The 11,097-nt window shown below is 40.6% G+C and overlaps 1 protein-coding gene across 1 annotated transcript in view; it reads right to left on the bottom strand.

Annotated features, from left to right (window-relative positions):
• Positions 1–10,834, bottom strand: part of LOC121341725 (gamma-aminobutyric acid receptor subunit pi-like) — a 52,322-nt gene extending 41,488 nt beyond the window's left edge. Inside the window, 3 exon segments of the mRNA XM_041415519.1 lie at positions 3,415–3,440; positions 3,443–3,547; positions 10,765–10,834. Of these exon segments, the coding sequence (XP_041271453.1) occupies positions 3,415–3,440; positions 3,443–3,547; positions 10,765–10,834 (201 nt within the window).
• Positions 10,835–11,097: the final 263 nt, after the last annotated feature.

An 11,097-nucleotide genomic window follows, 5' to 3' on the forward strand; every position in this document is an offset into this window, starting at 1 on the left:
TTAAAAATGACCATAGCATGATTTCAGACTATATAAGCAACAACTCAATGATTTACTTCAATGTCCCAAATAATGTACAAGTTTATATGTAAAAGCACTGTCCTCAAAATACACTGGACAGTCAGAATCAAAGTCAAACAAGTCTATTGTTACAGCCTTTAAGATTTTAGTATCAGCACTTGTAGCCACCAAAGGAGTAGGGACAAGCAGTATGCTGCTAATACTTACATAATTAAGTCTATGAGAGACATTTGGTGCCCTGGATTGAGGTCTTTATTTCTCACCAAGTTCCCTGTATTATCAATTTCATGAACATCAAAGCCTTAGAGTAAGTTACATAACCCATGATAGGATTATTTTATATGTTTATCTGTTGTTGTTTTCACTCTGTGCATTTTAAATACACTACATATTGTGGATTAGCTGCAAGGATGCTATTAGCATTATACTCTTTTTTCTGGAAAATCAATTTCAGATTTATAAAAACTGGGTGCTTAGGATGATAATACAATTCTAGGAGTTACCTTCATGGAGCAAATGCCAGATGCCCTACTCCCAACCAGGCTAACACTGAACTGAAAGGTTTCAGCAATGTACAGAAATGGATGCAGTAATAAACATTCACAGAATAGATTATAAGAAACGAACATGTTCATGTGACTGCTTAAATGTGACTGCTTATATCTGCTGCGAAATCTACAGAAAATGTGCCCCACATGATATTTTCTAGTTTTAAAAGGCAAAGAACTAAGTAACTTATCTCCACCTGGATCCTAAATATGAATTTAGATAGCTGACACTCAAAAGTCTGGCATATTTGTGGTGTTAAGAGTCACGGCTGATGATTACTGCCATTTGTAATTACCCAAAGAAATCAGAGGTTTTTGGGGTTATTAATGGTTGGGTTTGTGTACATACAGACTTCATAAAACTTTTTGCTCTGTGCGTCTCAGTTCTGCGATCTGGGCAGCTGGACCTCTACATAATTCTGCAAATGTTTGAGTACTCTTGTACCAAAATCCAAATCTCAAATCTGAGACCTTTCCTGGCTTTTTAATGTGCTTGTCAACACTCCAAGGTCCTCCCACAGACAAGTGGGGATTACCTTCTGCCACTTCAGTTTTACAGTCAGAAATCACAGCCCACCCACATGGCTTCAACAGGCCCTCAGTCTGTGTGCAGTTTAAAGAATGAATGTGTTTGACTTGGGTCACAGAGGTAGGTGACCTTCAGAGACTGCAACTGATGGATGAAACCTCAAAGGCACCTTTGGGAAGGTTCTAACTGTGCAGGAAGGTACAAACAGCTGTAGGGTGGCCAACACTGATGGCTTGGGTGGTCTCCCATCGACCATCTGAGACCTGACAGCTGCCAGGGTGAGCACTTTAGGTCACCAGGATTTTATAGGGCACCCACAAGTGTGGGCTGAAGGCAGACACAGTGCTCCTGCAGCACTGAAACCTTCACTGTTCACACAGACCAGGATAAATAATGTGGGTTTATCACCTACAGCAAAGCGGAGACAGTTTTGTTTGGGCACTATCAGCCTAGATAGGATTAAGATAAATAGTTGAAAACCCAAAAAGCTGGACAGGATATGCTGGTTCAGATTAAGAAAATAACAACTTGATTTGGAAAGACAAATGAAATCCTGTCTTTGTTGTGCCAGTTTAAATCACTGTTCCTCATGAGAGTTAGCAGATCTAGAATCTTCCAGCCATTAACCTGGGGCCAAGTCTCCCCACACAGACCATGATGACTGTGAGCTTTGCTCAGCATTTTCTCGTTGTAGAAACTATCCAGGACCCAGCCAATGTTCCTGCAGCTTCCCTCCATGCAGCCTCTGGCTGGGAGAATGAAGGACATCTCACTCTGTCCCCAAACACACGTTTGAGGCTGCGAGGGGAAAACAAGGGCCCTGTAGGAGCAGATTAGGGTCAGTCATATCCATCTTCTCTCCTCAGTGAATGTTGTGCAATGTACCCTGAAATTTATGACAGAGAACAGCCCCTTCGCCTGCAATTCATTTTCTTTCTTGTTAGTTTGGGAGCAAAGTGGAAGAAGAAAGGGAATATATACCCCAGCTGAGCCCCTTATTTTCCATCCACATTATGAATTTGAATCATAGAATTTTCTGGGTTTGATTATTGTTATGCATATCTGACGCCTCCCAGAGAAAACTTTATGTTTCTTAGTCACCACATATCTACTCAGTTTGGGTCCAAGGTCTTAGACTCAAATTCCTTAGAAAATTGTTAAGTGTCTGTAACCAGGTGGTTTACAAACTAACCATTATGAGCAGTGCAACAGGATGAAAGACTGGGAAGGAGAGAATCAGTTTTCAGAGCAGTTTTGGGTTTTTTTAAAATCTATTAAGATTTTGTATTCAAAATTAACTGGTACAAATAGATAAAATTAAAATTACTCAGTAGAATTGCATAATTTTGCAAATAATAATCACAGGATATCACGCTTTTAATTGTATAGCCATCCAAAAAATGTGAATGTTGTCCAAGCTGAGTGTCCTGGGCTCAGCTGTAAGCTTTTGTACCTGCTAAGGCTGAGCTCAGATGAGTTATTCCAACTGAGATGTGCAGCTGAGCTCAAAGTAATCAGGAATTTGGTCTAAGAGGAAATCGCAAGAGGGGCTTTGAAAGCAAGAGGAATTTTTCCAATAAAATATATATTTCAGATCTTTTCTACAGCTACCATGTGGGAAGATTAGTTAAATCTGTAAGTGCATGCCTGTTGCAGGATCTTCATTTTCCTTCAGCACAAACTGCTGTAGCTTTATTCTATGACAGGTTATTAGAATTACCTGGAGTGTTCATGATGGAGTGCAACCTTTAAGAACCCTGTTTATAAAGTTTGAATAGTCATTGAAATTGTGTGTATAGGATTTTTTTAATAACTAGAAAAAAAGAGGCTCCTAGAGAAATAAAATGCTTTCATTAAATTAAAATATTCCCTTTCTTCATTACTCAGTGCTCAATAACAGGTTTAATTAATGTGATCTACTTTAAATTTCGTACACCTTTTGAAGTACTAGTGCATTGCTCATCTCTGTATTCATTTGAGGTGGGATGCAGATTTGGTGAGGAATTGGGGTGGAAAATGGGAGCTGCCTCTTACATTATCTTTCTTGGAGAAGTTTCTCCACGTGCCACTCACTGTTTTTAAAAGCAAGGTTCTCCAGCCTTTTAGGGGAGAGACACTCACATCTTCGATTTGACTTATCCATTGAAATTTGAGTTACTCCGTGTTATTTTAATCCAACAGCATAACGATACCTCATTGAGGAAACACTAATTTTTTATTTTTTTTTTAAGCATTTTAAAAGCCAGCAGAGCGGAGGGGCAGGGATGAGGAGGGAGGGAGGGAGGGAGCCCGATGCCCGCGGCGGGCGCGCCTTACCTGGAGCGGCGGCGGGCGGAGAGCAGCTCCGAGCAGCCTGGCAGCCGGCCGAGCTCTGCGCCCGCCGCGCCGCGGGTTCGAGCCCGCCCCCGGCCGGGCGTGGGCGGCACACGGGATGCGTGCGCCCCTCTTGCTGCTCGCTCAAGCCCCCGCAGGAGCCTCTAAGCGTTGCCCCTTCCCTGCCGCTCCTCCTTTGCTTAGTCTCCTTTTCCCCCCGTGCTCAGTTTCGAGTGTGTCCGGGGGAAAGGATGCTAGACAGAGCAGTGCCGAGGGATCCCAGACAGACGGGACAGCACTTCCCATGGCTTCTATTTCTGCCATACCTCCATAACAGCACTTCCCATGGCTTCCATTTCTGCCATACAGAGCTTGCACGACACCTCCCGCTGATTGCCTCCGTCTTTCTTCTGCAGTTGTCACATCCCAGCTACCCCAGGTAGAAACTTCCACCCTCGTTCTCTGTTTGATGTGGAAATGTTCTGGGTGCCTTTGAGCAGCATTGTTCAAGTCTTTCCAGAAGTGGAAGGTGTTGGTTTTGCAGGTGTTGTTTTCCTGTCTGCCCTCTCACTTCAGGACCAGTTGGGAGTTTTCCGAGAGATGAAGGTGGCACTTTCTCTGGGGAAACACCTTTCTACAAAATTCAGGATAAGGGAAACCACTCAGGGAATGTGATTACCAACAAAGGTTGCATTAGGAAAAACCACTTCAGACAGAGTTTAACATCTGCTGTCAGAAGACATTTCCTGTGAATGACAGTATTGTGGATGAGAGGGATACACAGGAACACACCAAACCCTTCCTGATGCTGTCCCCAGTAGTAAAATATAGTAGTACTGGAGCAAGGTGTGAAGTGGGAGAAAGAAGATGATTTTGACTATTTCAGTTTCAAATCCTTGTGCTGTTTTTTGGGATTAAAGAGTTGATAACTTTTGAGGAAGACAAAGCCTGAGTGGTTTCAATCCTGTATCTTCTAGCAGTGAAATCCCTGTTTTTTCTTCCTAGAACAGGCTAGTCTCAGCTCATATCAGAAGTAAGCATCTGTTGTTTGCTTTTTCACAGAATTATAGAACTATTTTGGTTGGAAAAGACCTTAAAAGGTCATCAAGTCCAACCCCCTGCTCTGGGCAGGGGCATCATCTGCTGTATTATGTTGCTCAGAACTCTATCCATCACTTCCAGGGATGGGGAATCCAAAGCTTCTCTGGGCAACCTGTGCCAATGTTTCACCAATGCCATAAAAATGTCATCGTTTTCTAGTCTGAATTTACCTCATTTCAATTTAAAACCTTTACCCCGGGTCCTTTTTCTTAACTTTATCTTAAAGCTAGTTACAGACGTGTTGTCCTAAGAGGCTCTTTGGTATCTCTTATCTGCTGTGACTACACTGGAAGCTCCCCCCAAGTTACAGAACATGGGAAGATCTGAGGCTCAGACTAGGAGAGGAAAACACATCTCTACATGGCAAAAAATGGAGCAGATTTCTCTATTGTTGTTTGCCTTTCTATTGTTATCACTAAACCTCTTATTTGTTACTGCATCTGTAGGAGACAGAAATTAAAGAAATGTAAAAACCATTCTTGCCTGCACATGTCGAATGTTGATCCAATTAAAAGTAAAGAATATGTGCTGAGTGTGCCTGCTCTGGGACAGTTCCCCCCTATCTCGTTTGAACAGTCTGTCTAACTGCATAAAGTATGTCGTGTTTATCTGCCATTCATCGGTCAAGCAGAAAGAAGCTGGAAACCCAGTGGGGAAAAAAATCCCTGGCTGTTTCTATTACAGAACAGCTGTAAGTGGGAGAATAAGTAAATTTGGTCTCATGTGGCCTATTGTAGCATCAGAACTGAGAAAACAGCTTTAATCAATTCTGTAAGCAACTGGCACAGAAACAGTGCTGATTGTTATTTCCAATAGAATTCCAAGCACAAGTTTAGCTAATGCAAAATATCAGAAATCCTCAAATTTCTAGAGACCTCTTCCTATCTACTTCCTAAAAACCATTTTCAAGTTCCCACTAATTGCAGGTCATAATTTAATCAGAATTAAAATATTCTGTTTGAAAGTGCAAAGCATCAGTGTGGTGCTACCTGTTTCAGTTCACAGTGCCCAGATGGAGAACATTAAATTCCCACTTTAAGACCTTATTTTTCAGCACCTGTCTGCATTTCAAGGCTCTAAGGCAGCTGTGATGCATTTAAAATTCTGGGGCAGGCAGGGCATATTCTTCTCCTCTTACACTAGCCCTTGAGCAGCAGTGGTCACTAGGATTTCAGATCACCTGAAGCAACACCTGGGCTGTGACTGCTGCAGACAAGTAAATTAGCACACTCAAAATTAATTGCTGTGGTCTGTAATGTTAAGGCTGTCAGCAAAACCTGTTAACATAAAACTAAATCTTGTGCTGGTTTACTGTAAAGCTTGTACTGGTCCTTCAGAGTGCCTGTGGTTCTCTGTTTATTAATTTTCTCCTGGGGCTGTTGCAGCGTCAGCAAGGGGTGTTCAGGGGTGTTCAAGCTAGTTCAGGAGCAGCTGGCTGGTATGAGTCTGTTCCCATGCACAAACCTGCCCTGTCACCTCAAGGGTCACCCCTTGTCCCCTTCGTGCTCCCTGCAGCAGTGGGACCTCTGAGGCACCAAACCACGTCCTGCCCAGAAGGGAGCAGCTCAGTTATTAACCCAAAGCTTGAGTCTTTCAATAGAGCCATTCATCAGCTGGGCAAATCAGCTGACTCCATCCTCAGGCTGGTAGAGAGTAATGAAATTGTTTTAGAGAACAGCTTGCAGAAAATACTCCTCGAACACAAAAATCTAGATGCCCACAGTGAGAAATTATTTAACTCCTCTGTGCACTTAGTCCTCTGCATCTGTATTGGAGCCCATGGTGGGTAAGTTGGGTTTTTTTGTAGATTTTCCTTACATTTTTTAACCTCAGAGGGTGGTTGTAACATTTGAAGCACTGATTAAACAACACTGTAATCTGTAATGGCTTTCAGCAGCGTAATGCCAAGAGTAAAAGAAAACACATTGAGCTTTTCGTATTCCAGGGATTCCTGGAGGTATGTTAAATTCTGATCAGCAGTCTGGGTGTGAGATTTTTTTGATGCTTGAATTGCTTGTCCAATAACACATAACCCTTACAAATAAGGCAACATTAGCATTACCACTTAAGTAATATATTGATATGTGAAATGGGGTGCAGCATTACAAATTTATGACCTCCATTTTTAACCTGACTACATTCATACTTATTAGATATTATTTTGGACGTATTAAAGTAATGGAAAATGCTTGGAATGCTAATCAAATGAGTATAGAATAAATGCAGTATTGAGTGAGGACCTGAAAATTAGACCAAATAGTACAATATGTGTCTAAGCAAAAGGCAAAGAAAAAGTGAGAAAACACCCACTGGTCCTACTGTATTGATGTATTTTTTTCCCATTTTAATGAGGTAACAGGTGAGGCTAATGTTTAGGACTTTTAAAATCTACTAGTGGTAGATTATTGATTTGATTGTAACAATTATTCCATTAATCTGTGTCCCAGAGGATGGAATTGAAAGAATGAAACTAACACCATAAAATGTGTTCCACCTTTAGAATTCTTCAGGAAATAAAGTTTTCAGATTCCTAGAAATTGTGTGAAGCAGAGGATGAATCAATTAGCATTCTAATATAAGGTCTACTTTCTAATAGAAATGTTTGTCCATGTAAGTCTACTTTCTTATACCAAATGAATGGTTGCATTTTAAACTATTGTAATAATTCTCAGTGTCCTGGGGTTACATAGTCTGCAGCTCTTACAGATTATTTGAGTGGAAAATAATGGGCATATAAAATGGCTCCAATTTAAGGCAGCCTTTTCTTTTTGCATCTTGTTGCCCAGACACAAAAAAACCCTTTAAACATTACCTGTGTCGAGTCACACATAAAGCATAATCAATTTTTATTAATTATTTCATGGTTTTATTTTGTTTTAGACCCATCTTGGTCTGAAATTTTTTCTCCTCTTGATAAGCCTTTACTTGTCAAGTGAACTTCCTTTCTTATTTTACTACTTGCTGCTTTTTTCACAGAAGTAACTGAAGCTTAATGAATTATTTTAATGTTCATCTGGTGGGATTACTCAAGCCAAGATCAAAGCATATTCTTGTTGAAATTGGGGTCTCCTACCCCGGCTGTGTTACCTCGAGGACGGCTGCTGCAGCAGCCAGGCTGCTCCTCTAGCCTGACACCTTCAGCTCAGCCTGTGCCCAAGGCACTGCTCACCTTCACTCTTGCCACGGGGTACAAAGCACTGCAGGATGAAACCCCCCGGGAGCAAGGCACCTTCACCTGAAGCCACCGCTCCTTTAGAGGTTGTTTTGAGAAGCACATATTTTTGGTTGTACCACTTGTCAGCTTACTTTTAACAGCACGGCTGCATTTGTCAGAGCTTTGTTAGCTCTTGCTGCACTATTCAATATGTCCAGGTGCTGCCTTTAATGAAGCACTTTTGTTCCCATTATGCCTGCAATAATGTCAATAGTCGAGAATTAGATTAAATGGATGAGAGAGCTGAGAGGAAGACAGTGGATTTGATTATCTCGAGTAATTGATTTTCTTGGCATGATGCTGTCAATGTCTGAAAGGCCAGGTGGATTAACTGTCAAGAGCAGGCAGGCTTGTGCTAGTCCTGCACCATATACAATTTTCCAGTTTATTTTCAGTAGGACTGTGGAAATGTGAAAGCCCATGGCTGGGATGTCTCCCGGTGTTTAAAAAAACCCTTGGTTTGATAGGATTTGGATTTGGGTTTTTTACTCACCTGGAATGTCTACTTTTCACCATGTTCAGCTATCAATAAAAGAAGTCTTCCAGAAGTGAGCTACTGAGACACCAAGAAGCAGTTTGGACCCTGCCCTTGCCACAGGGAGCTATACAGACATTAACGACGTGAGAGTACCACATGTGGGCATTACGTGGAGTTAGAAAAGTACACTGAGTGTAGTGGGGAAACCCCAGTTTTAAGCAGGACCTGAAAAAACTGTGAGGCACCAAGCTCTCTCGAACTGCCCAGTCAAACAAATTTGAGTTGCTGTTGTGTAGTCCTAGAGATAAACCTGAAATGCTGGGAGAAGACTGACTTGTTTTCCCCCAAGAGAAGCTGGCATGGTGACTGCACCTTTCCAATATTTCCTCAGGAAAGAAGTGGTTCCTGGAAAAGTGCCACTTTGTCCTGTGCAGGGTTAGTTTGCCTGAAGATACCACCAGAGTTCATTAATGTAATGATTATCTTTTCATCATCAACTCTGTGATATATTAATTCCTCTGAAAGTATATCAGAGCTTTTTTTCCTAAGTCCTACCTGCTTTGCAATCAGAGCAAGACTAAAATAATTGATGATAGAATACTAAAACTCTGCTTTGATAGAAAACATGACTTTTCCAGCCCAAATGGAGGCATATTGTGCTGGGAAGATGTACCACATGGCTACATCTGTTTATGCCTTAGTTTGTTCTGCTATTCTCTATATCAATATACATTACATGACATTGGAGAGCCAAAGTTTAGAGATGTTGTAAAACAAACAAATCTATTTTGTTTGTAAAAGGAAATAATTTATTTTGCTTCTTCCTTGAATTTTAAACACTGCATTTTGTACACAAGAGGGTTTCTGCTAGTAACTCTTAACTGTTTTCAAAGCTTACTGAAGAAATTAAGAAAAAACCTGCTCCTGTAGCTGGCTGTGCACTATCCCACAATCTGACTCCTACTTGTACTAAATGTGGCCTTCAGTAGTAGCAATTATATTTGTTAAAGCTTGCCAGCTACTTATAAATTGAAAAAAAAAATGGCTGGCTGGTATTTATTTTATTTTTTAAATTTAGGTGCAAGCATGGAGAAAGTATTTCTAATAGGCACTTGTCAGACTTTCATTTACTGTAAAATTATACAAGGAGAATAATAGCAAGGGATAATAATCTCTTACATACCACTTAAATTAAGATATCTTAAATTTAACCAATTAAAATGTAAATTCCACTTCTGCCTTATAAATATGCTGTGTATGGACATCATTATGTAGAAATATTATCCTATAAGTATTTATGCCATAAGCTGGTGAAGTTAAAATTTCTACAACTCATTCTAAGTACATGATGACAACGTTAATTTTTTATTGGAAACACCTCTTTGTAAGGCTGTCATATTTGGAGGAAAAATTTAGAAAAAAATTAGCTTTAGAAAAAAGCTAAGTGGCTTTTTCTGGGAGTATTACAAGGGGGAAATTGGAAGTGTCTGGGTGAAATTAGTGGTGTGCATTTTCTAGTGGCTGCCTCAGCAGTTCTTTGGAGGACACAAGCAATCTGCTCAGCATTAAAGGCTCCTGCAGTTTGCAGTGAGCAGGAGGACAGAGTCCAGACAGGGTTGGAGAAATGCAACAGTGGTACAAATCTCAGATTCCCATAAAGAAATGGTATCCTGATGTTCTGGCTCTCCTCAGCTGACTCTTGTGTAATAGGTGCAGGTCATGAGTCTCAATGATTTTGACTTTGGAATTGCAGATTACAGAGCTAATTGGTAAGAGAATGAAATAAATACAGAATACAGAATATTGAACTAGGTTTCCAGGCCTAAACCTAAATAGCCATGTCCTAAAAACTTCAAAAGAAGCCAATACAGCTATCATACCTTAACATGACTGTGTACAACTTTACTACTCTGTTTGATCATAAAGTAACACAAATTAGACCAGGAGATCAATAATTGCATAACTTCAAGTATTAAATGATGATTTCTAACCTAAATATCAAGACTTCAGTATAATACATTGAAAGAACAGAAGAGAAGAATGCAAGGTAGCATCAGTACTATAAGAACAACAGCAAAAACAAAATAAGGAAAACTAGCATTTGGACTAGTTTTCCTTATTTTGTTTTTGCTGTTTTTCTTATAGTACTGATGCTACCTTGCAACTTTAATAGCAAAAGTGCTGATGTTTTTGAAGAAGCATTAGGTTTACCTCTGATGTAAAAAAACTTTCCAGGAATTTTAGTAAAAATGCAAACAAAGAAAAAATTATCACTTTTTGTACAGCTAGAATTTAAGAGAAAGGTAACTTTTAGAATTTTAGGAAAACAGTTCTGCTATAGATGTTCTATAGTTTAGTAATTAAAATATATATCAACTTTAAATAATATAATATTAATATTTTAGGTTTGTAGTACAACACCAGCATGAAATTAGGGGGCGTGACCCAAGCTGCAACTCTAGTTTACTCTGTTCTGCCCGTTTTCTTACTGGCTGGTTATTGCTCACTGAAAGCAAATTAAAATTCCTTTGATCCTTCTGCTTTGGAAGAAGGGCGGTACTCGGTTCCTGCAGAGGGTGGCAGTGTGGTACCATCCTCGCACTCCGGGATCCCCGCTGCTGCTCCAGCATCCTCCCGGCTTTGGGAACAAACGAGCATCATCCTGCCCGCCCCAGCCCGGGGCTCTCTGTCCTGCCACACCCAAGAGGTGTGCCACACCCAGGTGAGCTGCATGCAGCAGCATCTGCAAACCACCGTTAAATTAAAATAAAGGTAACGAAAGATTGGCCAAGGCAGGTTCTGTGGGTATTTTCATTATCAGGGATGGTCATCCCAACCCCAAAAGATCAGCTGTGTTAGTTTCTAAAGAAGGTGCCTTTGCTGTGGAGCGGGT

Source organism: Onychostruthus taczanowskii, unplaced genomic scaffold (genome assembly GCF_017590055.1).
Source record: "Onychostruthus taczanowskii isolate IOZ18803 unplaced genomic scaffold, ASM1759005v1 scaffold5, whole genome shotgun sequence".
Taxonomy (NCBI): Eukaryota; Metazoa; Chordata; class Aves; order Passeriformes; family Passeridae; genus Onychostruthus; species Onychostruthus taczanowskii.